Source organism: Thrips palmi, unplaced genomic scaffold (genome assembly GCF_012932325.1).
Source record: "Thrips palmi isolate BJ-2018 unplaced genomic scaffold, TpBJ-2018v1 HiC_scaffold_18, whole genome shotgun sequence".
In the NCBI taxonomy this organism is placed as follows: domain Eukaryota; kingdom Metazoa; phylum Arthropoda; class Insecta; order Thysanoptera; family Thripidae; genus Thrips; species Thrips palmi.
Window position 1 is genome coordinate 809,616 of NW_023144627.1, and position 24,077 is coordinate 833,692.

General features: G+C 44.4%; 2 protein-coding genes across 2 annotated transcripts; both read right to left on the reverse strand.

The window, feature by feature from the left end:
* Window positions 1-648: 648 nt before the first annotated feature.
* LOC117645484 lies at window positions 649-5,412 on the reverse strand. Its single transcript, XM_034385728.1, has 3 exons — window positions 5,363-5,412; window positions 1,084-1,352; window positions 649-702 (listed from the first exon to the last, which is right to left on the reverse strand). Exons 1-3 carry the CDS (start codon window positions 5,391-5,393, stop codon window positions 649-651), a joined length of 354 nt encoding a protein of 117 aa, XP_034241619.1. The 5' UTR covers window positions 5,394-5,412.
* Window positions 5,413-20,201: 14,789 nt separating this feature from the next.
* Window positions 20,202-21,848, reverse strand: LOC117645485. The gene is made up of 3 exons (XM_034385729.1): window positions 21,707-21,848; window positions 21,155-21,601; window positions 20,202-21,076 (listed from the first exon to the last, which is right to left on the reverse strand). The coding sequence occupies exons 1-3, from the start codon at window positions 21,846-21,848 to the stop codon at window positions 20,202-20,204; spliced, it is 1,464 nt and encodes a 487-aa protein (XP_034241620.1).
* Between the last annotated feature and the right edge of the window lie 2,229 nt (window positions 21,849-24,077).

Sequence of the window (24,077 nt, forward strand, 5' to 3'; positions counted from 1 at the left end):
TGTTCAGCCTTTCGTATAAGATGCATTTATTTCCGCATCTTTACCTACGAAAATGTTCCTTCATTTAGCCACAATGTACCGTTAACAGTAACTTATCCGAAAAGTTTTTAAGTTTCTAAGCTGTAGAATGGAAAGAGTATTCTAGTCGTCCCCTGAACCTGAACTGGCGCCGGCAGCATAACCTCACAGACTCATTGAGTGAATTAGGGGGCATCCATAAAGTACGTCCGCACTCGCAGGAGGAGGGGGCGGACGTTTGGGGGACGTGAGAGGGAGGGGGGGGGGGGGGGGGGGGGGGGGGGGGGGGGGCCGGGTGGTGGGTCCTCTTTTATACGAAGAAAATTAGGAATTAAAATTTGCCCTCTTTACGCGCGGCGCCTTGCGGGCGGAAACGGAACCAGCGCAATTTATTTTTTTTTTCGACCATATTTTTAACGCAGAAGGCTTCTTTTTGTGACTTAAAACGCGTTTTTTATCAGTTTACCCCAAAAAAAAAGCGCTTTATTGTTGAAATTTGGAATACTTTGGTCAAAATGGACGTCCAAAGGGGGGAGGTGGGGTCGCCGAAAGTGGACGTTAGCGGACAGGGGGAGGGGTCAAAATGACCGATAAAAAGTGCGGACGTACTTTATGGATGGCCCCTTTGTATTAGAGTTTTCCGAGGCGTATCTTCTCTAAAAGCACTTTCGTCGGTTTCAAATACTTTTTGACAAAGGAAATAAAATTATTTGTCAACATTTCTCCCCAGCGGAGGCGGACAAAACTCAACACAGGTTTTAGGTTCCAGAGCCCTTTGACAGCAGTAGCGGATCCACAGTCGTCCCAAGGGGAGAGGGGGGCAACGTATCACTGTTTGCCTATTGATAGGGCCAAGTGTTGATTTTTGCCTACCTTTTAGGCGGCTGGCGGCTAACTGGAGGTCCAGGGAAAAAAGGGGGCAGCTATAGTCTCCCCCCAGAAAAAAAAAATCGGACGTGTCACTCGATGATTGAGTCCCTAGAGCGACCCTAGAGCGCAAAGCGCGTCTAGAGTTTCGGCCGCCTCCACCGGTCTTCTGGCCCGCTGTGCTTTGATTCGCGTTACCTTCATCCCCCCACAATGCAGCTGCGTGGTTGGTGGCGCCGTGGTCCTCTCCCGCTCGCAGCGGAAGGGACCGTCGCTCCACACCCCGTCCAAGCCGCAGCGCGACACGAAGCTCGAAGCCGGCAGGTAGCCGAACTTGATCTTGAGGCCGGGCTTGCAACGGAACGTGGCGAGCGTCCCGACAGGCACCGGATGTAGCGCGCAGTCGATGGGCCTGCCTTCCAGTGTGCACGCCGCCAACACTGTCTTCAGCTGGATCGGCGGGCAGGCTGCTAACAATGAAGCACAATAAATTAGTTCAAACTTTTAAGCACACAACTTAAGTACGAAATCGAGCATTAATAGAATCAAACATAGAAAATGAAAAAGTCTTGCTCAACAACCCAATTTTGGGCGAGGCAAGCATAATCATTCAAATTTGGGCGATAAAGAATGTATCAGCTTTATATGTAGTCTGATAGTATCATCATCGAAATTTGGGCGAGGACGGGTTCCTCATCCAAATAATATGATTCTCGCCCAAATTTGAGCAATAAAGAATACCTCACCCGAAATTTTAGTCGTGATAACACTGGTATTTCTACACTGCAAAGCCAGTGGTAAGTTTACTTGCCACAAATTTGGCAAGCCATTTTGAATGCAAAAATTTGGCAAGCTATGGTCAGAAATCTTCACAAGCCTCCCAATTTTTCGGCAGGCTGGGGGGTATTTCCAGGCTAAGCTTGCCAAATTTTGGCATGCTGGGGAGTATTTTCAGGCGAAGCTTGCCAATTTTTGGCATAAAAAACGGCTTCCCAAATTTGTGGCGAGTAAACTTACCCCCGGCTTTGCAGTGTAATGTGATAAAGTTCATACAATTAGCAGCGTTTAAAAAGTCGGGTGCGATTCCTTCAAACTATCGAATCCACCAGGGGCGTAGGAAGGGGGGGGGGGGGGGGGCAGGGGGGCAATGCCCCTCCCTGGGCCCTCGGGGGCGCCGAAGGCGCCCCGCAGGGGCGCCAAGACTGCGCTCCAGCGGGGGCGTCAACGGGGGCCCCACAAGAGTGCCTCATGAGAAGGCGCCCGTTGAGTCAGCGCCCGTCAAAGCGGGTGTCGTGGGAGGCGCTTGGCGCCCCGCACAACGGCATAAGGGGTCTAGGCTAGAAATCGCTGTTCATTTTGCGCGCAACTGAGGAGGGCCAAGGGGAGGGCTACACTCTACAAAAAATGTCTTGTCAACGCCGTTAATTTATTACCAATGTTTGCTGTTATGCAATTCACGGCGTTTGCTGTGAACTAGTTCACGGCGTTTCTGTGATCTGGGTTACAGTGTTCACGTGATCTGGCCACAGTAAACGCCGTGAAATTTGGGGCCTGATTTGTAGTACTTCGGTGCTCAGCGGCGTCAAACTCCAGTGTTTACTGGGACCAGATCACGTGAACACTGTTACACTCTACCAAAAAAGTCCTGTAAATGCCGTTAATTTATTACCAGTTTTTTACTGTAGGTCAAATTTACAGCGTTTACTGTGATCTGCTCACGGGATTCACTGTGATCTTGTTCGCGGTGTTCACTGTGATCTGGTCCCCAGTAAACACTGTGAGTTTGACGCCGCTGACACCGAAGTACTGCAAATCAGGCTCCAATTCACGGCGTTTTCTGTGGCCAGATCACAGTGAACACTGTAACCGAGATCACAGTGAAAGCCGTGAACTAGTTCACAGCAAACGCCCCGTGAATCGCATAACAGCAAACATTGGTAAAAAATTAAAGGCGTTGACAGGACATTTTTTGTAGAGTGTAACCGAGATCACAGTAAACGCCGTGAACTAGTTCACAGCAAACGCTGTGAATTGACCTACAGTGAAAACTGGTAATAAATTAACGGCATTTACAGGACATTTTTGGTAGAGTGTAGGGCGACGGCGGCTGGGCGCGACAACAGATGACTGAACGCTCGGTTCGATGGCTAGCCTGGAGCGAGTAGCGACGACGGCGCACAGTGGGACGAAATGCGAAAAAAAGTGGTCAGAATTAAGCGAGCCTCCAAATCATCGCCAAAATCTCTAATCGGCGTTATTCGAAGGTTAAAACTCATTATGTCAAAATCTCGAAAAATTACTTTGGGATGTTACGCCAGTACCAACGACCCACACCTGATGTTCTCACCAACCATGCCCTGCGGCGCCAGCAAGCCTTCCGCAACCTTCTTTGCCAACCATCGGCATTCAAACCGAAGTGTCCGCAAGTCGAGACAGCATTCGTAAGTTTACTTTTGGCCTAGGGGCTCGCCCAATAATGCTTCATCAAAGCTACTTTGCGAGCCACTTTTGACACCGTTTTTCTCCGAAGGTGCCGCAATGTGTGGCGATTGGCGATATGAGCTGGAACGGGGGGCGGCTACACTACCACCGGCACAAGGTGGAATGGTTGGAAAATGTTCGCAACTCATCACTGTTAAAAAAATTTACTGAAAATTCATATTTTTTGTAAGAAGTCGATTTACTTACATTCAGTCTGAATTTTCATACCAAATCTTTCATACTTCGCGGTCTGAAAGTTTCAGACGACGTTAGTCTGAATTTTCAGATCAACATGTTGTATAAAAAATGATACAGTCGGTCTATTTTATCAGACTAAGTTGTACGAAGACATTGAACAGTCGCACTAAAAATGCCACTCTGTAGAGTAGAACACAAATCGGCAAACTTTTGCCATCGGCGTTACCCCCAACCACGCGCCGACCCGTGGCCATGCGCGAGAGTGAAATTGTATTCTTTGTTATTTAGCTTATACTGCACTTTTTAAACCCTGAATCTTGCTTTGGTGCGCTCATGCCCTTTCAGACAATCACTTGGAATAAGTTTGTAACAAAATATTCGCAATTTCGCCTTCAAGTGGCAATTTTAGCTCCAAAAGATCATCCATTCGACACTAGCGCCACCTAGCGGATAGAGCAATAAGTGTCCTTTCGGAGCTCTGAAACATTCTCTATGTTTTTACGACACTAAACGAAAATATTTTTTGAAATACAACAGTAGTATTGATAAAAGTTCTGAGAAAATCGAAAAATGTACAAAGGGGAGGGGGTTTTTTTCACTCGTTTTCCGATTTCACAAGTATGAATTTAATTTTCGGACGACAATGTACAAAACTTGATAGCCATCGCTCTAAATATTCAGACTTGCTAGTCTAAATTCAAAATTTTAGACAACAGGTCAAACTTTTCAGACAGTTGGTCTTTAAAATTCGTACCATTTTTTTGAATTTTCGATTCAGACCACCAGGTAAGACGGGAAAACATTTTGAATTTTCATATTTTTTTTAACAGTGCAACTTATCGCTCCCTAACAGTTTTTAAAAAACCCTTAATTGTGCAATAATTTTAGCAGCGTGTAACATTTAAACCCCAAGACAAATTAGATAGTCAAAGGCAATTGCTCGATTTGTCAGGTCACCCGCTTTCCCAAAAAAATAAAATGTTATTTTATCTTGAAGGATGCGACCGCCAGAGGGAATTACATTCACCTGTTGGAATGGATGCACGAAAATCTGAAAATGTTTCGAGTTTAGAGCTCCGTAGGGGGTCACCCACGTGTCAAATTGTCAATTCAATTAGTGTTCTGGGTAGCCTAGACCCTTTCCCTTTTCCCAAAATCCAAAAGTTTGAAGGACCCCCCCTCAGTTATAAAAATACCACTTTTGACCACTTTTCGCGTTTCGTCCCACTGTGGGGGACGCGTCGCAGATTAAAGGGTTAATCTGTGACAAACTGCTTTAACAAGTGTCAATTAAAAGTTAAAAAAAAAGGCACTGGAAAATCACATTTTTTAAAGGGGTTTTCCCCCCCCCCCCCGGGAGGGTGGGGGCGCAATTCGGCCAAAGGGGGGGGCCATAAAGAGTGCCCCCCTTGGCCGTAAAAAGTTCCTACGCCCCTGGAAGCCACGAGAGCAATAAAATATTGTCTCGTTAAAAATGCAATAAGTCTCTTAGGTTTCGGCCGGTCTGGGCCCAGATTATCACAGTTTTGGTGAAAATAAAGTGATAACTACGCTACAAAAGTGGTACATTCGCTAATGCAATAGAATATTTATCTCACTTATAATGCAGTAACTTTTTCATGGCGCTAATTATGCAATAAACATAATATTGCTTTTGAAATGAGTTCATTATTACACTTAGAAAACCAGCGTACCTGCACTTATGTAAGCGCCAGAACACTGAGTGATCCACCCCTCTATTTACGATAAAAGCTTCCAAAAACACAGTTTCCCGGTGGCCTTTGGATACTCAATTTACCTAAGAGCACTGGTTGGGCATACAAGTACATCACGAACAGAGTTAGGCTTTTTTTGTTATCTTTGCCCCCGGGTTGCAAATCGACGTCCTCTGACCCCCCAGGTTCCCCTGCACTGTAACAGAAATTTCTAATGAGTCAAAGTTTGATGACACACCGCCCTACGCGGTCAGAACATTGTTTTTGTGTCTTCACATTAAGTGAAGTTGTCTTTGTAACTCAGCATGAAAGTCTTGTTATTAAAAAATCTGCCTAAGAAAATTTTAATTTTATATGTTTGATCCAAAAATGTCTTTGAAAGTTTATTTGCACTGGTTTCTAAGAAAAACTGATTTCTGAAGAAAGCACGCAAAATGTGCCCGATTTAAAATTTACGCCTGTAGTGCACGCTGTTCTAAAGGGCGTGTTTGTCAGGCACGCATTTTAGAACAGAGTGCCAGAAGGGTGCCCCTCTCTCATGGTAACCAGGTCCAAGGCACAGAGCTAGGAACTGTCCCTCCAGGCCTCCAGGCACACAGTTTGGAACAGTGTGCGTGGAGGTGCAAAGTTTAAAGCAGTGTGCGATCCACACAACTCAAAGTGTGCCATGCACAGACTTGCGTTTGCTACCGGCAAGTACAACAGAAATTTGTTAAAATCCAGCTCATTCCCCCAATGCTGGAGCATGAAATTAAAAAAAGTGGTTCGCCCGTTCGCCGCTTCGAGAGTTACAATGTATGGGTTATGTCCGAAGGTCAGCGACACTCTCTCGTTGGCATGGCATGACAATCGAAGCGACTCCTCATGACTGTTATTAAGAAGCAAATGATGCGTCGACGAGCGGATTTGGCGTTTTCCCGGCCGAGGTGCTGTAATCAGTACCTGCGTCGCCGGGAATCTGCAGTACAGTAGTGAGGTGTGGAACAAGGAGGAAAACCCAAGGCCGGAGTTGCCGCTAACAACAATACAGCTCAAGTAGAAATGACTTTGGAGTTTCATATTTCATTTGAAGCTCATTTTCAAATGATTTCGACACAAATTTCACTTTTTTTTAAAAAAAAAAATACTTTCTTTTAAATTTAAGTAATTTTCCTGAACTATGATTGTTTTTTTTTTTTGAAATGCGGATCATTGCTTTGGTGGTCCTTTAGTCAGCTGTCTGTGCGCGATCTACTGTTTCAACTCATACGGCTGCAATCCAGGTATTTGCTTAAAAATGTAAACTCCGTAGACGTCAAATTATGTAAACTTTAAGTCATTTCCTCTGTGATATAAGGGAAAAAAAAATTCTCGAAAAGCGTTGCACTTGATGTCGTTTCGCATTCTGCATGCCAAAACAAGAAAAACAAGGCCAATATGAACAAAATCGGACAACTTTCATTTTTTTTACAGTTTAAAACGCGAAATTGTAACATTTCTGTAGATTGACCCCTGTAACTATGAAAAATGAAGCTGATCTGTTTTCGAATTCCCTCTTCTTTCAGTAGTTTTAATTCGAGGGCACCTTAAGGACACGCGGGATTACTCCGACATGTTTAAAAACACTACGAATCGTCCAAGTCAATTTTTAACCTGTTCTTCACCCACAATTTGTTCACCCTGCCACAATTCTCCAGCTCAGACCTGTCTGCGCTGCTAAACAATGTCCGGTGCATTGGGTCACATGTCTGGCGTTTAAACAGGACTTTCTCACTCTGCGGCACCACTGCACTGGGTTGGAGACGGCGAGATCACTTTTGTCCGAGGGGGTATGCACTCGCGTAATAGTCGGTACACTCTATCTGTAATAGCACGCGTAATAATTCGCGTAATAGTCGCGTAATACCCGAAATTGTCAAAATTTTATCAATTTTTGGTGTTTTTAGGCCGTTTGAGCAAAATTCCGTTTAAATTTTGTGGCGTAATAGAGCGTAATAGCGTAATAGTCGGTACACAGGTTCAGAGACCCCTACCCCTCGCTTTTGTCGATGTTGAGGCAGAACTGTTCGCACGCTTCTCCGCCTACCGCACTGTCAAGGCCGGCCAGGTGTTCGCCGGTGCGACGCGCGCGGCCGTCCAGCGGACACTGAGCCTCGTCTGGAGGCCCGGCCCGCAGTCGGGACGGCGAATGACGTCACCAGGTCGTAGACTCACGTACCGCGCAGGTGAAGGACTGAAGGCGTCAACACGTTCGTGTGTGTGTGTGAGTGTGTGTGTGTGTGTGTGCGTGGAGCGCCCTGCATTTCCATAGCAGTTCCCTATTGATGTTGCCAATGCCATAGCAGCCATTGCTATTGCAGTTGCCATTGCCATTGCAGTTCAATAAAGGCGGGGAGAGACCATGCTGAGAGGCTACGGCTACGTTGCCCGGCTATGAGAACAATGCAGAGCGGTAGTCCCAAATGGACTCTAGTGCAACTCAAAGGGGGGCTACACACTAAATGTTATGTACAATTTTGTACGAGACATCACAGTTTTTTGTGCACACGTACAATTTTCGTACGAAAAATTGCACATTTTTCGCCATTTTTGTACAAAAATGTACAAAATTTTGCACAAATTTGTGCGAAAAGTTCGTGTGCACAAAAAACTGTGAGTCTCGTACAAAATTTTTACAAAAACCCTTTTGGATGTATCTCCGGCTCCGGCCTAACACGGGTGGCGCTCTAGAGCACTGCATGTTACCTGGTTGCCAGGGTCCGCGCAGAATAGCCATCATAGCACCGAACCAAAGAACATCATAGTTTTCGCCGGACCGACTCAAAACACTCATTATAGCAACACCACATCAACAACCCAGTTGGCAGAAGAGTTGAAGATAAATAAACAAAAGGGGAAGTGTGCTTTAAAAATTTTAAATATGCTTCTTTTGCAGCATTTAGTTGATATTGCTCAGTTTTTTTTTTTTTTTTTTTTTTGGGGGGGGGGGGGGGGGAAATAGTTGGGGCGCGACTTAAATTTTACACGTATTGGGAAATTCCTATACATGAATAGGATTTCTGGCAGTTGTATACATGTACACTGTGAGAAAAAAGTACGGAAAAAGTACGGAACACGTCTGGTCAATAATTTGCCTGGACCGTCCGTACTTGCCAACTACGGAACGTTCCGTACTATGTTTCCGTATCCATTTACATGGGTTCATATGGAGCAAGTACGGAACGTTCCGTACTTTTCTCCGTACTAAATTTTTCTGTACCATTTCCGTACAAAAGTACGGAATTTTTTACAGTGTATAGTAATTTTCCTATACATTTTCGGCCCGTATAGTAAAAAACCTATACAAGTCGGAAAATTCCTATGCATGTATCGGAATATCAGTAATTCCTATACATGTATAGGAATTTTGCTAGACCAGTGAATGGTAAAATTCCGATCACTTTTTACAGTGCGTCATACGAAGTTGTCTGGTCACGATTTTCGGGACTTTCTTCCCGCTTATACCAGAGTCGTGTTCAAATGAACGTCGTGTCGTATTCAAGCGAGCATCGTGTTCACCACACTCTTAGGATCACACTTCGCTCTTGTAGACTTTTTATGCATAATCATGCATGGACTGATACGAACGTAAGGTAAGGTGTGTATTATTGTATTATATTGTGCATCACATGGGCATGTCCATTGTATGCAGGAATATGCATAAAATGTACACAATCAAGCACCTAACTTGCGTTTCTGTACATGCATAATTATTGGCGAGCGATAGCGAGCCCATGCCGTGTTTGGGGGTACCAAAAAGTGACTGGTCGTGCGTCTGTCTGTAACTCACTCACGTTTCTCAGCAACTACCGCACAAATAGTTTCAAAATTTCGCACCGGAAGGCTCCTAAATCTCCCCCAGGGGGAGTTTATCTTATATTCACGATTACTATTGTTTGAAATATTCAAAACATCTTTTTGAATTAGGTTCTTAGCGTGGTTAGGTTGGCAGTGGTTGGCGGCTCGTAGCAATTTTTCATACTTGCGGCCGCGACTCTCAAATACGGGACCTGGCAAAACATTGGCAAATAAAACAAACTAAAGAGCAGAAGGGCTTAGAAGTGAGTACGTACGGTCATAGTTTTTCGATATTTTAGAATGATTGAAACCCTCCGGAGTGTCAACTCGGTGAAACACGGAAAATGAAAGTGACAATTATTGCGCGTTTCGTCCGTCCGTCCACCCCCTCCCCTCCCCGCTACAGGGGAAATGTTTTAGTCAGTGCACTGTGTTTGATAATTGCAAGAATGATTTGGTTTTTTAACCTTTGTGAGTGTATTTCCATTTATATTCTCAGACACTATATTTTTTAGTTGTTTGCTTTGCTCAATAACAGTTAGAAAATATATTAATACATTCTATGAGTACAAACCAGATGCTAATCTTGCCAAAATAAATAGTCTTTGCTGACTCTTGGCACTGATTCTGGGAAAGGCTTCATTGCAATTCTGTGAGTTTACTATAGTACTAACCTTAAAGAAAACCATATGATGAGTGAGTGTAGCGCATTCAAGGTTTGAGATTGACATCAGATTCAATGAGACGATTCACTGACTTGGTCATATGATTTCATGAGACGATTCTTTTAACTTCATCATATATTGTGTTGGTCATGGTTTGAGTTGGCTTTTTTTTTCATTTACTCAGAATGTTAGGTAAATACTTTGCTAAACTGTTTCAAAGATTAAATAACACACCATGACTATCATTATGAATAAGATAAACTTGCATTTAGCAATAAGTGGCCTCGACATTGGATTCTATGAAACGATTCATTGGATCTGACAGAAGGTCTTCTCCGCAAAGTAGTTTAAATCAGCCTGCCTGTAAATATGTCTCTTTTTAATTAATGCAGATAAATCAGTATAGTTTAATCCACTAGTTTACACTAAAAGGGATAAAGGCTTTTTAGGTATTACTAATAACATTGCGTATTCATAAGTTCAATAACAAGGAGATATCGAATGGTAATTGAAGTATTTGTGAATCGTATTAAGCAATTCATGCTGGCTGTAAATGTTACTCGACTGAGTAACAGGGTCAGGGTTCATGGCATGACACCATGAACAGGAAACGCTCTTAAAAAACCTAACAACTGAAGACCCATACTTTCAACTAGAATTACATACATGATTTAGGACCAAAATTTCCTCGGTGTTTCATTGCTTCCTGCAGTATTTGGTGTGCTGATCACAAAAATGACTTCCAATTTCATCCCAGACCTTTACTTTTCCAAATATTTACCAATTTTGGACCAAAATTTTTACATCAAGTTTTACATAGTTTCCTGCAGTTTTTGGTGTGCTGATCACGAAAATGACTTCCAATTTCATCTCAGACCTTTACTTTTCCAATTATTGACCAATTTCGGACCAAAATTTTTACATCGAGTTTTACATAGTTTCCTTCAGTTTTTGGTGTGCTGATCACGAAAATGACTTCCAACTTCATCCCAGACCTTTACTTTCCCCAAAATTTACCAATTTGTGACCAAACTTTTAAAATTGAGTTTCGCATTGACCCTGTATTGGCCTTACTTTGCATATATTCCTCACCATCTTCTACAAGAATACGGACGCGTCGCTCGCCTACTACGCGCCCAAACAAAACGGCGCGTACCCCTAGTGAATAAAAATGTATACGTAATTGATCCAGGAAGCGGAAGAAGGGGATAACTCAATTTTGGCCATTTTTCAGAAGAAACAAAAAACTGTTAGCAGGGAAAACTAAAACAAAACAAATGAATGTTGCAGATGTTAATAATTTCAAAAAGCATTAGTAAAATCTTGGAAAAAAATCAAAAGTGTAAGGTCACTCCGTAGAGGATTTCTGCGACTTATCACTTTCCGTTGAAATGGAAAACAGAGTCAGCTCACCTTATATTTCCTAAACAAAGAGGAATTTTGAGACAAGTCAAGTGGAACAATAGTCTGCATAAAGTGTATGTTACTCTGGTGTATTTTTTGGACTTAGCTCTTTTTTCCAAATTGAAATTTAAAATTAAGGGGGGGTTAAGTTGAGTTGATTCTTTTTACACTAGATCCATAAAAACACAAGTTGAGTTATATCCTTTTGCCAATTTGTCAAACGGACTCATGTAGACTAAGGTTGAGTTATCTCCATTTTCCAATGAAATTTAGACTGTAAAAGAGGTTAAGTTGAGTTATACCCTTTTTCCATGTGGATTTTCTCCTTAACTGCTTGGAATTCAGTCAAATAATTTGGTGTAATGATGTAAACCATTCTAAGGCACAATAATAAAATAAAAACTAAATTTGGGGATAAGTCAAGTTATTCCCTTCTTCCGCTTCCTGGATCAATTATGGATTTAAAACAGTGCACAAGAGTTAAGTGTGAGCCCTCTCGTGAAAATTCTGTCAAAATGTCAGAAATATGTTTGAAATTCTGATCAAAATTCGCGCACCCATGAAAGCTGAAATTCTGAAAACTTTTCCTGATATTGATGGCCTGAGTTCAACAGTATATCAGAATAAGTTTTCAGGTTAGAGGTGCGCGAAATTTTGGTCAAGTTTTCAGACAGGTTTCTGACATTCAAAAAATTGACACGCGTGCACTCAGCTTTTTCTTCGAAATACGAACTCAAAGCTTAGTATCACGACAGCACAGCGATGGTGGTAATCATGGTGAAGTGTTCTCAGTAACTTATGACCAGTTCCTTTATATTACGAAGAAATGTCCCTGTATTGTGATAGAATTGTAACGGTAAGTTCTGAGCGCGGTTCTGAGAATCAGTTTAGTGTCATGACTGCACGGCATTTCTCAGTACGAAATTGAAAGTGCACGATCGTTCCCGTGGCATGGCTCGTTGTCCACGTGACTTGCAGACCAGTTCGCGAAACAGCCTATAAGTCTGCGGGTATGTTGCCTTGAGGCACACAAATTTGCGCTTGAGGGACTCTTAGAGCAACAACCATGGCGCCTTTTGGCCTCCTCATCGTGGTCTTGCTCGCTGCGGTAGGAGTGGAATCATCCACTCATATCAGGTACCGCTCTCACGACTTTCTATTAACTCGTTTTTGCACGAACTTTGGTACGAGTGGAAGGGTAGTTAACGATTAGGGACGCAACCTATGCCATTTGGTTTTCGCTAAACTGAAACTTTTTCACTCTCATTCCAGTGACATCACGTTGAAACGAACGTGAAAAAATGTCACGTTCGTTTGAATGTGAACAAGCTGATTTTTGGCCAATTCACACGCAAACGAATATGTGGCATGTCACGTTCCTGGAATGAGAGTGTTCCAACAAAATTTATATGATTGAAGGGATTTGTCATTGAACTTCTAGTGAGACAGCTATACGTTAAAAAATTGGTGGAAAACATGCATTAAATTTTAACTCCTTTCTGAATTTGAAAAATGTGCATAAGCCAAAGTAGTTTGAATTTTGCGGTGGGGTTTGCGGCGTTTGGCTCGGAATGATTATTAGGAAAAACAGTTAAAAGAAGAGGGCCAAAATATGAAGATTTTCAGTGGTTTGTTCCCTTAAATTCAAAAGTCAAAGATATTTGGACCATAATTTCATTATTAAAGAAGTGCCGTAAAACCAAGTATTATCTCGGCCTTAAGCCCAAGGCTTATGTCACATGTTTTTGTTACAGCCGGCGTGCAGTTGCAGCAGGACCAGTTACCTTCACTCAGTATATGTCATACGCAGAGGTATTGACATCATTACAAAACTATTGTATGTGTCTCCATCCGCTTACACAGATGACTCACGCATTTTGAAGTCATGCTTTTTTTCCTTGTTTGTAGAAACTAATCAGATGTTCTGCGTTTCCTCTCACTCCCTTTAATGCTCTTTTCATATGCCCCATACAAGAGCGAATTGCATTCAATCAAGGGCCCTCGAATCTGATTTGAATCGAAGCAACGCACGAGACTTGAGTGAATGCAATCTTGGGCAAATTCGCAAGTTCGGACAAGAAAATGTTCCAGAAATCACTGAATGACTGAAAATTGACTCAATTTTACGTGTCAACATCAGGGTTAAAGACACATAATGGCTTACTTGAGCGCACTACGCGTGCTCAACATATAGTTCTGAGCAGAAGGTAGTCGGTTATTTTCGAATTATCTGAACCCGAATTCTGCTGATTTGAAATAGATACGACGGAAGCGAACGTACCATGACTCGATACGGAATCGAAGGGTTCGCACAGTACCAGGGGCGATCTTGGAATCGTTCCCTGAGAAAACCTTACAATCTATTTCAGGCCTTTGTAAGAACAAAGTATTTTAAGCCATGAGACTAGGGGTAATGGACTCGCAACGGAGCTGGCCGGAATCTCTGCTTTGCTAATTGTAGTTCACTATTTCTCCGACTAAATATGCGAGTTTTGAGATGGCTCGGGCAGTTTTGGAAAGAAGACATCTTAAAGTATGCCCTAAATTCAAAAAAGTTTCAATTTTCCCACCAGGGCTCGAACAGGAACAGCTTAACCGTTGCGCTACTCAAATGCGCAGGGCGACGGCCATGGTGCCAGGGGCGACGCAGGGGGGACGCATCTTCAACTTGCGATAGAAGAGAAGCTTCCGCATGCCGCACCGCAAAAGTGATCGGACATAGTTTGTCTTCGACATAAATCAAGGAGCACCATCTCCCATCACTTTTGCGGCATCGGGAAGCTTCTATCGCAAGTTGAAGATGCGTCCCCCCTGCGTCGCCCCTGGCACCATGCCCGTCGCCCTGCGCATTTGAGTAGGGCAACGGCGAAGCTGTTCCTGTACGACCCCTGGTGGGAAAATTGAAATTTTTTTTGAATTTGGGGCATACTTTAAGATGTCTTCTTTCCGAAAATGCCCGAGCCATCTCAAAAATCTCATTTTTAGTCGGAGAAATAGTGAACTACAATTAGCAAGGCAGAGATTCCGGCCAGCTCCGTTGCGAGTCCATTACCCCTAGTCTCATGTTTAAGCATACATAGGCTTATAAAGAAAATACTTCGTAATTTACAAACTATTTCTTCGTATAACAAAGTAAATTAGTTTGTACGTATGTATGCTCAAAAATTTTGAGTCAAAATACTTCGTAAGGTGTTAAGGGTGTTGGGCAAAATGCGACTTACCACCTTTCTTTCAGGCGGCTCTGCACGCTTACGTATCTAATGTCAGCTAGAAGTCTGTCCTTCGGATTGGTCGTGTGTCCTGCCTTTGCTACCGAGCTTGCAACTTCCACTCTCTGGCTGGCAGACTGAGGCGTACCTGCGCGCCCTGAAGGAGCGCTACCCCAAGCTGGTGACGGTGGGCAGCGTGGGCCGGTCCGTGGAGGGCCGAGAGATCTACTACGCGCGCGTGTCGTCTGGCGGCGCCAACAACCCCATCATGCTGGTGGACGCGTTGATGCACGCCCGCGAGTGGATCACGCTTCCGCCTGTGCTGTACTTCCTGGAGGCCCTGGTGCAGGACGCCACACTGCGGGCTGGCCTGGACGTGGTCGTCGTGCCCATTCTGAACCCGGACGGCTACGAGTACTCAAGGACGAAGGTGCGCTTTTCTCCACACTAAATCAGGGATCCTTAACTTAACTTAACATTTAACTAACACTGCTTTCATAACGTAACACAAGACAGTGTTCGCTAAAAGTTAAGGGTACGGATTTATTAAAGTACTAGCAAAAGTATATCCACACAAATTTGAGACATAAAAAATAACCTACCCTTTTGAAAAAATGTTAGAAGTTAAGGGTAATAACTTTAACTCTTATCATAACGTTATGATGCCCTGATGAGGTACGTTAAGGATCCCTGCGTCCGGAGTGTCGTGAAGTATCGCCGTGGTTCTCCGCAACGGTGACACAATATACATTCTTACTGCATGCAGGACCGCATGTGGCGTAAAAATCGCGGAGCAACTAGCAAAAAGAACTGCGTTGGAGTTGACCTTAACCGTAATTTCGACTACCATTGGGCTGGTGAGTTGGAAAATGACAGAACAGGCCACGTAAACAGGGCACAATGCACAAAGAAAATACTTCGTAGTTTACGATCTAGTACTTCGCGTAACAAAGTAAATTAGTTTGTGTTATGTAGGCCCAAAATACTTTGGAAGGTTTTAAGGGGGGACCCTGGTGAAACTATCAAGTAGGCTTTCAAATAATCCCAGGAAGTTGAAACTTTGGTTAATTATTAGGTCTATCATGGTGAGTTCCCAAAACAAAATTCAGTCCAAAATGTTGAACGGTCTCTGAGAAAAGTGGCTTTTTAGTGTTTTTTAGAGCGTTGGGGAAAAATCTTCCTGCGTCTTTCATTGGGACGGAAAGTCTTGAAAAAAATTTTTTGGGTTATCCTAAAGATGTATAGAAGAGATTTTAGTGACGGAATTTTCAATTTCAACTTCTGTCCTGAGATATGAATTTTCAAATTTTAACATTTAAAAAAAGTGATTTTTTTGCCTTTTTTTTAAACTTTTAGGTGTGTGGAAAAAAAAGTAGGGCTGATATCAAGATTCCGTCACTAAAATTTGTAGACAAGACATCAAGGAACAGATTGCAATTGACGGGGCATTGATTGGTGAACCTGAAAGACGCAGGAAGGTTCTAGACCGAGAAAAAAAATAGTTCTGAGATAACGGAGGTCAAAGTTTGAGACGCTGATTTTGATTGTTCCAGCAATAAAATTGGCAGTCATATGCTTAGTTTCTCTATAATTCACTGTCATATGATCATATTCATTACAAAATAATATTTGCCTCAAGTATATTAAGTATTCAAGGTTCCAGATGGCAAATTTAGCTATAAATTACAATATCAAAAGTTCCCTGCTGAATAAGTTGGCCCCTCTCTTCTCTTCAAAGCTGCTTCTTTTGACTTCTTTCTCTTTGTGTCCTTCTTGCGGGCTTTCTTGGATGTTGTTTCACTCTGGCAGCTACTCTTCCTCTTCCTTTTTCCATCTTGTCTGCGAGCAATCAGTTCAGCTGCCTTGCTCACTTTTTCCTGGTTGAAAGATGCTTTAAGTTGCAGCATAATTTCAACTCCCATGTTGAACTCCCCCACTCCCATTGTGGCACCCATCTGGAACCTTCTCAATGAGAAAAACATAGTTTTGGGACACTTCCTCCAAATGACAGAATGCAAGCACTCATTACTGTTTTGAGTCCCCAGTCGAGTGCACCGTTCAAGTAACTCATTGGTAGAGAGTCGCCTATAAATAGGAAGTATTTTGGCAAACACCTTGTCGCTGATGGTCAAAGTCCTAGATGAAGGGGCTGGAGGTTTCTTCTTGAGTGCTTTGGCTTGCTGATAAAAGCACCAACTGTCTTCACCTTTTGGGCAGTACAGTACCAACTCGATCGCTGTCGCCTCGATCGCTGTCGTGTGCGAGAGAGACAGACATAGGATTCGGCGCTAGCCCGCTCCGCTTGCCGGCCCGAGCTGCCGGCAGCGCCGACGCACGCTTGCCGGCCAGCCAGCGGCCGGGCCGAGCCTAGCCATGCCCTCTCCCCGCCCCCCTTGCCCCGGCGTTCATCGGCTGCTGGGTGACAGCTCGTCTGCCCGGCGCATCGCAAACAAACCAAATCAAAATAAACGTGTTTTTTCGCTCGCGCACCATGTCAGCCCCCGCTCCAAAAAGGCAGAAATTTCTCAGTTTTGAAGAAAAGTTGGCCATTCTAAATGATCCTGATCGGAATTCTGCTGCACTGGCAGTGAAGTATGGCGTTTCTCAGAGATCGATTCAAAGATGTTGGAAGGAGAAGGTAAAAATTGAGGAGGAAGCCGAGAGACTACGCGCTCGAGGTAACAGTCTGAAAAAGCGGAAGACAGCCCGGGATGGCCTGCACGAAGACACAGAATCGGCATTGTACATTTGGTTTGTCCAGTTGAGGGAACAGGGCGTCCCTGTAAGTGGTCCAATTCTGCAAGCCCAAGCCAAAAAATTCCACGAAAATCTGAACGATGGCAAGGAGTTTAATGCTAGTGGCGGGTGGCTAACAAATTTCAAAAATAGATATGGAATAAAATTTTTGGGTGTGCAAGGGGAACAACTGTCAGCTGATACGGCAGCTGCTTCATCATATCCCAAAGAACTGCAAGATATGATTGAAGAAAACGGCTACGAGTACGCAAACATCTACAACGCCGATGAAACAGGTGAGAGTAAACATTGTTTTCATTCCCCTCCCCCGCTCGCCCCTCCCCCGCTCGCCCCTCCCCCGCTCGCCTCTCCCGGCTGCGGGGAAGTCGCGCGGCGCGGGGTATTCTCTCAGCGCGGGGGGTATGGACGCATCATTCACTAAGTAAATGGAAATATTTCGTTTTTAGCAGATGATACGTTCACGTATCAGCGTGCTTGTACTCTCGTGCAGAGAGTACCGAGTTTCCGGCTAGCCAGGCAGCAGTTGCCTCGTTGCCTGACTAGCAAGCCTAGAAGAGGCCGAGCGCCTCGCTGGCAAGGCAGCGGCTGGCTGGCCTGCCTAGAAGATTATGAGCGGAGGGCCCGCAGTCTGCCGCGCCGCGCCGCGCCGCGCGCCGCACCATGAATCGGGGCGCCTGCGGGGGCTCAGGTTGCGCGCGCGGCGTATAACCTCGGGCGTATAAACCCAGCTATCTAGTACTCATGAAGTGCCTCCCTCACGTTGCGCGGTGCCGCTCCCCTTCCTCTCGTCACGAGACGCTGCTGCGCATCCCGCAGCTGCCCCCCGCGCCTCTTCCTCTGCCGAGACGCCACGTCCCGCCGCGCCCCGCCACACCCCGCAACTGTCCACACCACCACACACACACACACCACCACACACACACACACACACACACACACACACACACACACACACACTTGAACCTTGAGTGCGTAGAACGCATAGTGCAGCGCCCCCTCGAACCCCTGCCCCTCTCGAGAAGCAGCGCGCCGGCAGTCGGCTGTGTGCACCACTCTTGCTTATCTATCTTGAGGTCGGGTTCGGGTGGCGCGCCGGCCGGCCGGCCCCGCTTGGAGATGTGGCTGACACGCCGCGTGCCGCAAGGCGCCTTGGCCTAGTACCGAACACAACTTTTACGGTATTGAGTATTTATGTGATTAGCCACCAAATTGTGCATCCTCGCGTTGAAACACACGAAAATGATACCCAACCACAATGGTATCGGACATGAGTGTCCCACCGTCATTGCGAACATGTTTAACACACAAACATGGCACGTTAGGATATTCAAAAGTTATACTAAAATTGACATTTTCATGAATTACCTGTGTAAAGAAATTGTCAAAAAAAGAGTTCCGAGTGTTTACTCTTTGAAAGAAATTGACAAAATGTCACATTCATACATTTCAATAAACATTCTCTTAAGTATCATCTGCTTTCACGTTAGCGTTAGCGTTAACGTTTTTTTTTTAGGTTTATGGTGGAAGTGTTTGCCGTCAAAGACGCTGTCAGTCTCCACAGAGCGCATGGCTAAGGGAAGAAAAGTCCCAAGGGAGCGAGTCACAGCAATGATGGCCGGCAACGCCACCGGCTCACATAAAATAACTCCTCTAATTATTGGCACGGCAAAAAACCCTCACGGTTTCAAGGAAAGTAGGCCCTTGCCTGTAGCCTACACAAACCAAGCCAAAGCATGGATGAACATGATCATTTTCAAACAGTGGGTAAAAGAAATTTTTGTGCCAGAAGTGAAGCGGCGACAGGAAGAGGACGGCATTGTTGGCCCAGTCCTTCTACTGGTAGACAATTGCTCGTCCCATCCACCTGAAAGTTCCTTTGATTTGGAACCGAACTTTGAGATAAAGTTTCTACCCCCAAATGTTACCTCTATTCTACAGCCTATGGACCAGGGCCCAATAGAGAACACCAAAAGGTGGTACAGGTAAATTCTGAAAAAATATTATTTTGCAAATACTTGGTTTAAAATTTTATCTTTGGCATTTTTAATATTTGTTGTTCTGTGGTTGCAGGAAATATTTGCTTGAGTACCTGCTAATCGGACAGGCTCCAGAGGATGTAGCGGAACGCATCAAAGGCATTACTTTGATCAAGGCCGTCCATTTTTTTTATCAAGCGTGGCGCAGCGTCGGTGCGAACTGCTATGCCCGAGCCTGGAAGGGGCCCTGTTCGGAGAGGTTTGGGGGAAAAGGACGTGCCTCCGACCCAATCCCCGGGCGACCTGCTCGAAGTGGTGCTAAAACCACCCTGCCTGTGAGCGGGCCGACATAGGCAGGACCGGCATGGACGAGTGGCTCGGGGTTGACAGGTATTTTTTTTTAAATGGCAACCCTTTTTCATAATTTCGCGGGGCTCACTATTTTTTTTGTTACAGGTACGACCCTGGACACGGGACACTGTCTGATGACGAAATTGTACAGGAGATCAGGGCGAAAAGCGCCGGTGACGGCAACACGAATGAGCAGACAGTCGTCACTCTTCAGGAGGCAAAGAATGGCCTTGACGCCTTCCTACGGTGGAGCAGGCAGGATGATGAGGCTCTCCCTGACCACATCTTGGCTGCTCTGGGAGAGGCGCAACAGTTCATCGCCAAATACGCATAAACTATTATTTTCCTTATTTTTGTTCCTTAAATTTTCTTTAATTTTATTTTTGTTTTACGTTAAATATTTTATTTATGTTAGATTTTGTTTATATTTGGACCATCTTGTCAGCTAGACTATTTTTTTTTATTTTGACCCTCTAGTCAGTCATACCTGATAAATATGTTAATCTACGAGTTTCCGTCGATTTTATTACGCCTCCCTCACTCTCCGCCCCGACACACACACTGATTGGAATAGCAATACACCGCGCGCGCAGAGACTGCAGACGGCAGACGCCTAGCAGACGCCTAGCAGGTGGGGAGGGGTGGGGGGACAGTCCAGCTGCTGCCAGCCTGCCTCAGCCGGCCGGAGCGCTGTGGCGCTCGCCAGCGCTGCCGGGGCTAGTAGCAGCGAACGAACTGCTCTCACTATCGCTGTCGCGCGACAGCGATCGAGTTGGTACTGTACTGATGTTTGGGCTTGCTGACCGTTGAGTTTGCATGGTATATTGTGGCGAGGATTGCATTCCTCATAGCAGCAACATCAGGGGCATTTTTCTGAATTGCTAGGCGGTAATAATTTTGCAACTTATTAATATTGTCTACCTTGAGGGTGTCCTCACCCCTGCCTCCCAAGGTCACTCCCCTGGATTTCTCAACTTGAACGAGGTTTCTTAATCCAGTGCCCAGTCTCTTTTCAACATGGTTTGTACACTCTTCTTTGACAATTTCAATTCCATCATAAATATTCTCTGCCACTAAAAAATCATAAGTACTTGCATCACCATCACTCAGCATAACAGTGTATCTCATTTTGCATTCTTGCACTGATCGTTTCCACAATTTGAGACCCACTTCCTTTTCCATGCTATTGGATGACCCTTCAAAATTAATGTTGCACTCTCCAAGATCTTCATGCCGTTTTTTCCAAGCTTGAAATGTTTCTGTGTCTCCAAATTCATCTGCACGAATGGAACACATATGGCAAAATTTGGAAACAAGTTCAAAGTCAACCACTAAACCAGTAAGAATATCAACAACTGCTCCAAAACCAACTAATGAAGTGTGGCCTCTCTTGGGCCAGGAGCCATCAAAGGACACTGGAATATCTATCACATCTTGATCCGCCAAACTGGGATCGACTTCAATGTGGGCCCTCCTGACAGCTTCTCGAGCAAGAGACAGGGTTTGTTGCCGCAGGCTTTGATTCTCCAGAATTAGTTGGTTGAGATGATCCCGATACACTTCTGGATTAATAATATTCATTTGGAGTGTTATTCCAAACTTTTCCATTGATGCATACCCTAAAAGAATTTAAATGACGACATTAAAATCATGATTGTCACTGATAGTTACATTATTAACTAATAAAAATGTCTTACCTGCACCAATGCTGACAAATGCATCACACATTTTTCTATTCAATGAGAATGGGGGCCGTTTGCTGGTGGAATCCTTGATGCGTGGACTTGTATAGAGGCTGGACAGGATTCCACCGCATGACTTGCACCTCACAATCATTTTCTTGACAAAGCCATGTTCTTCTACCATTTTAACTGTCAGATCCTTAGCTTGGCATGCACTGCAAAGCAGGTTTTTCACAAAGCTTGCCCAAAATGATTTGTGGACAACCATAAAGTCACCTGAATCTTGAATATCACTTTCCATACTAAATGACCTCTCCAAATTATTTTCAGTATCATTCGAAATTACTCCAACACTTTCTTTCTCTCTTAAAATATCTGCTACTAGATTAAATTTTCTCTTTGTTGTACTGTCAGGGTAGTCAGATTCCTTCTCAAGGTGTGGTGCAGATGTTTTTGGCGTTTCTGAAAACAATAACATCACTGTTATACTCATGGAAAGCAAGAAGGGTTGGGGAAACGACTATTGGTTGAAATGAAAGTGGTTGTCATTGCTGTTGCTCGATTTACCTGCATCTGAAGCTGTGGCTTGTGGCAATGGTTCATGTCTCTTTTCCCTTCCTTTTGCGAGATTGGATGATTTAGATTTAGCACCGACAGAATTTGATCGCCCTTTTGACTTTAGCCTCCATTTTCTAGTGAGTGGGTCCATAGCTCTCCGAAATTTTCACTTAGAACTTGCGCCTAGAGTAGAAACGCAATGCACGCCATCCGATAGAAAACTTAACCTATTCGGCAGTGCCTTTGTTTACACACGAGCTGAGGGAGGTTGGCAGTGCCGGGAGCCAAGCAGGCTGGCCAGGCAGTTACAGAGAGCGCGAAATTTGAACAAGGGACGCATCAGGGAAGTCCAGTCGAAATATTTCTACTTTTCATGCATTTTTTCTTAAAAGTGAATGTGCAGGGTTATCTTAAAATCGCTGTATCTCGGAAAGTATTCAAGATATGGACAAAAACGAACTTGCATCTGAAAGAGGAAGAATCAAACTATTTTTAGAGATCAAAAAAACATTTTTGAAAAAATGTCGATTTTTGCCTATTTTTTCACCAGGGTCCCCCCTTAAGCGTGTAAAGATATTCTTTCTAATTTCTGTCGATTTATGGAGGCAATCTCCATCATAATTTGGTGGGCAGCCTTTTACCGTTACACTTTTAGAGTGTGCTCCGCCGCAAACTAAGGCAGTCGTAGTCATCACTCCGTAAATTTTGCAGACTTCAGGTCAAACAAAGGGGCAAGCAGTGACCCATGCGAGCTGACGTATGCTGGTCCGAAAGCTGCGTCCGAGCCAGAGACAGTAAGTTACCAGACCTTCATCCGCAACCTGAACGCAGGAAAGAGAGTCAAGATGTACGTCAACATTCACAATCCGGAGCAGGTTAGTACGTCAATATTTGTGTGCTATTTGAGACGGAAGCAATCTTTACCGCGTGCACTGTTCTGTTGATGCCCAGTCGATCTACCTTCCGTGGGGGTTTCTCTGCGACGGCTCCAAAGCTGCCAGATGCGGCGCCATTGGTACGGTAGAGTTTTTTAGTGCCTGTCGAAGGCATCAAGACACTACTATTGACACACCCGTGATTTGTGTGATTCAGACGACAATCGCCAAAAAAGTGAACAACGCCTGGTCGCTGGCGGTGCCAAATCCGACAAAATCGAAACAATGGCAGCCGACTGTGAGTATGCTTCTTAAAACCGCCTTTTCTATTGTCCTCCTGCGCTGGTAGTTCAAGTCACGTCACGATGGTGCGCTACAAAATGCATGTCATAATTTCGGCTGTTCGGGGATTGTGCAGATCCCGCGACAGGCACGGTGTCCGACTGGGTGCGCGGCGTGGCAGGAGTGGCACAGTCGTTCTGCATGGAGCTGCCGGCAGGAGGGCCCGACAAGCAACAAGGGTTCGCCGTGCCGCCATCCAGCATCCTTGCCACTTCAAAGCAAACACTAGGAGCGTTGAAGGTCTTTGTGAAGTACGCTAAGAAGCCGCTGTCTCAATGAAAAGAATGGTGGTCTAACAACACACCAAGCCTGCGTTGTTTAGGTCGAACATACTGCCACTCCAAAACAGTGCCTTGAGAAAGGACTCGCACAATCACTCCACAGTGGCGCGAAACGCCCCAAAAAATGCGACATAGAATTATTTTCCGATCTGTCAGCTTTTTTCACGGCACATGGTCATGTTTTAATGTTATCTAGTAAAAGAAATGATTTCCTAGTAATAGCTAGGCATGTAGAGTTAAACATCGCGAAAAAGGTAAAAATGTTGTACGTTAATCTGCCATTTTTTATCCGTTTTTTGCCCGTAAAACCGACATTTTTTCGATTCTGCAACTTTTCGCAATAGATTCTGAAAGCTAAAGACAAGGCCTACAACTTCTTTTATGGTCGCAACGCTGTAGCGAGGTCGGCCATTCGACTTTTTTTGGCCTCAAAGGTTTTTCTTTTCATAAATTTTATTGGAAAATTATTCCTATTTCGACAAATTTTGTTATTTTTGCGCCCCTGAGGTCTGTGTTGCCTCGTTGCATCTATTTCCGGTTCTTATAAACTCGATTGGATGAATTGAAACTGGTTGAGATGTAAAACGGACTGCAGGGGAAAGACAAGGGAAAAACAAGGGAAAAGATAGCTTTGGTATAGCTATGGCTAAAACAAATCAGCGTGTCCCTTTTATGTTTACACTTTGAACGAAAAAATAAATGTTTCCAAAGTCATGCTCTGGTTCTACTTGCTGACACAGAAACTCATAGAAAAGCATGTGTGTATGCCAAAGCAGTATTCGACACACAAACATGTTTGCAATGATTTAAAAAATAAGATTCGGCAAAGGAAATAAAGCGCCTATTTTCTCATAGTCAGAAATCTACTCAATTTCACAGTTA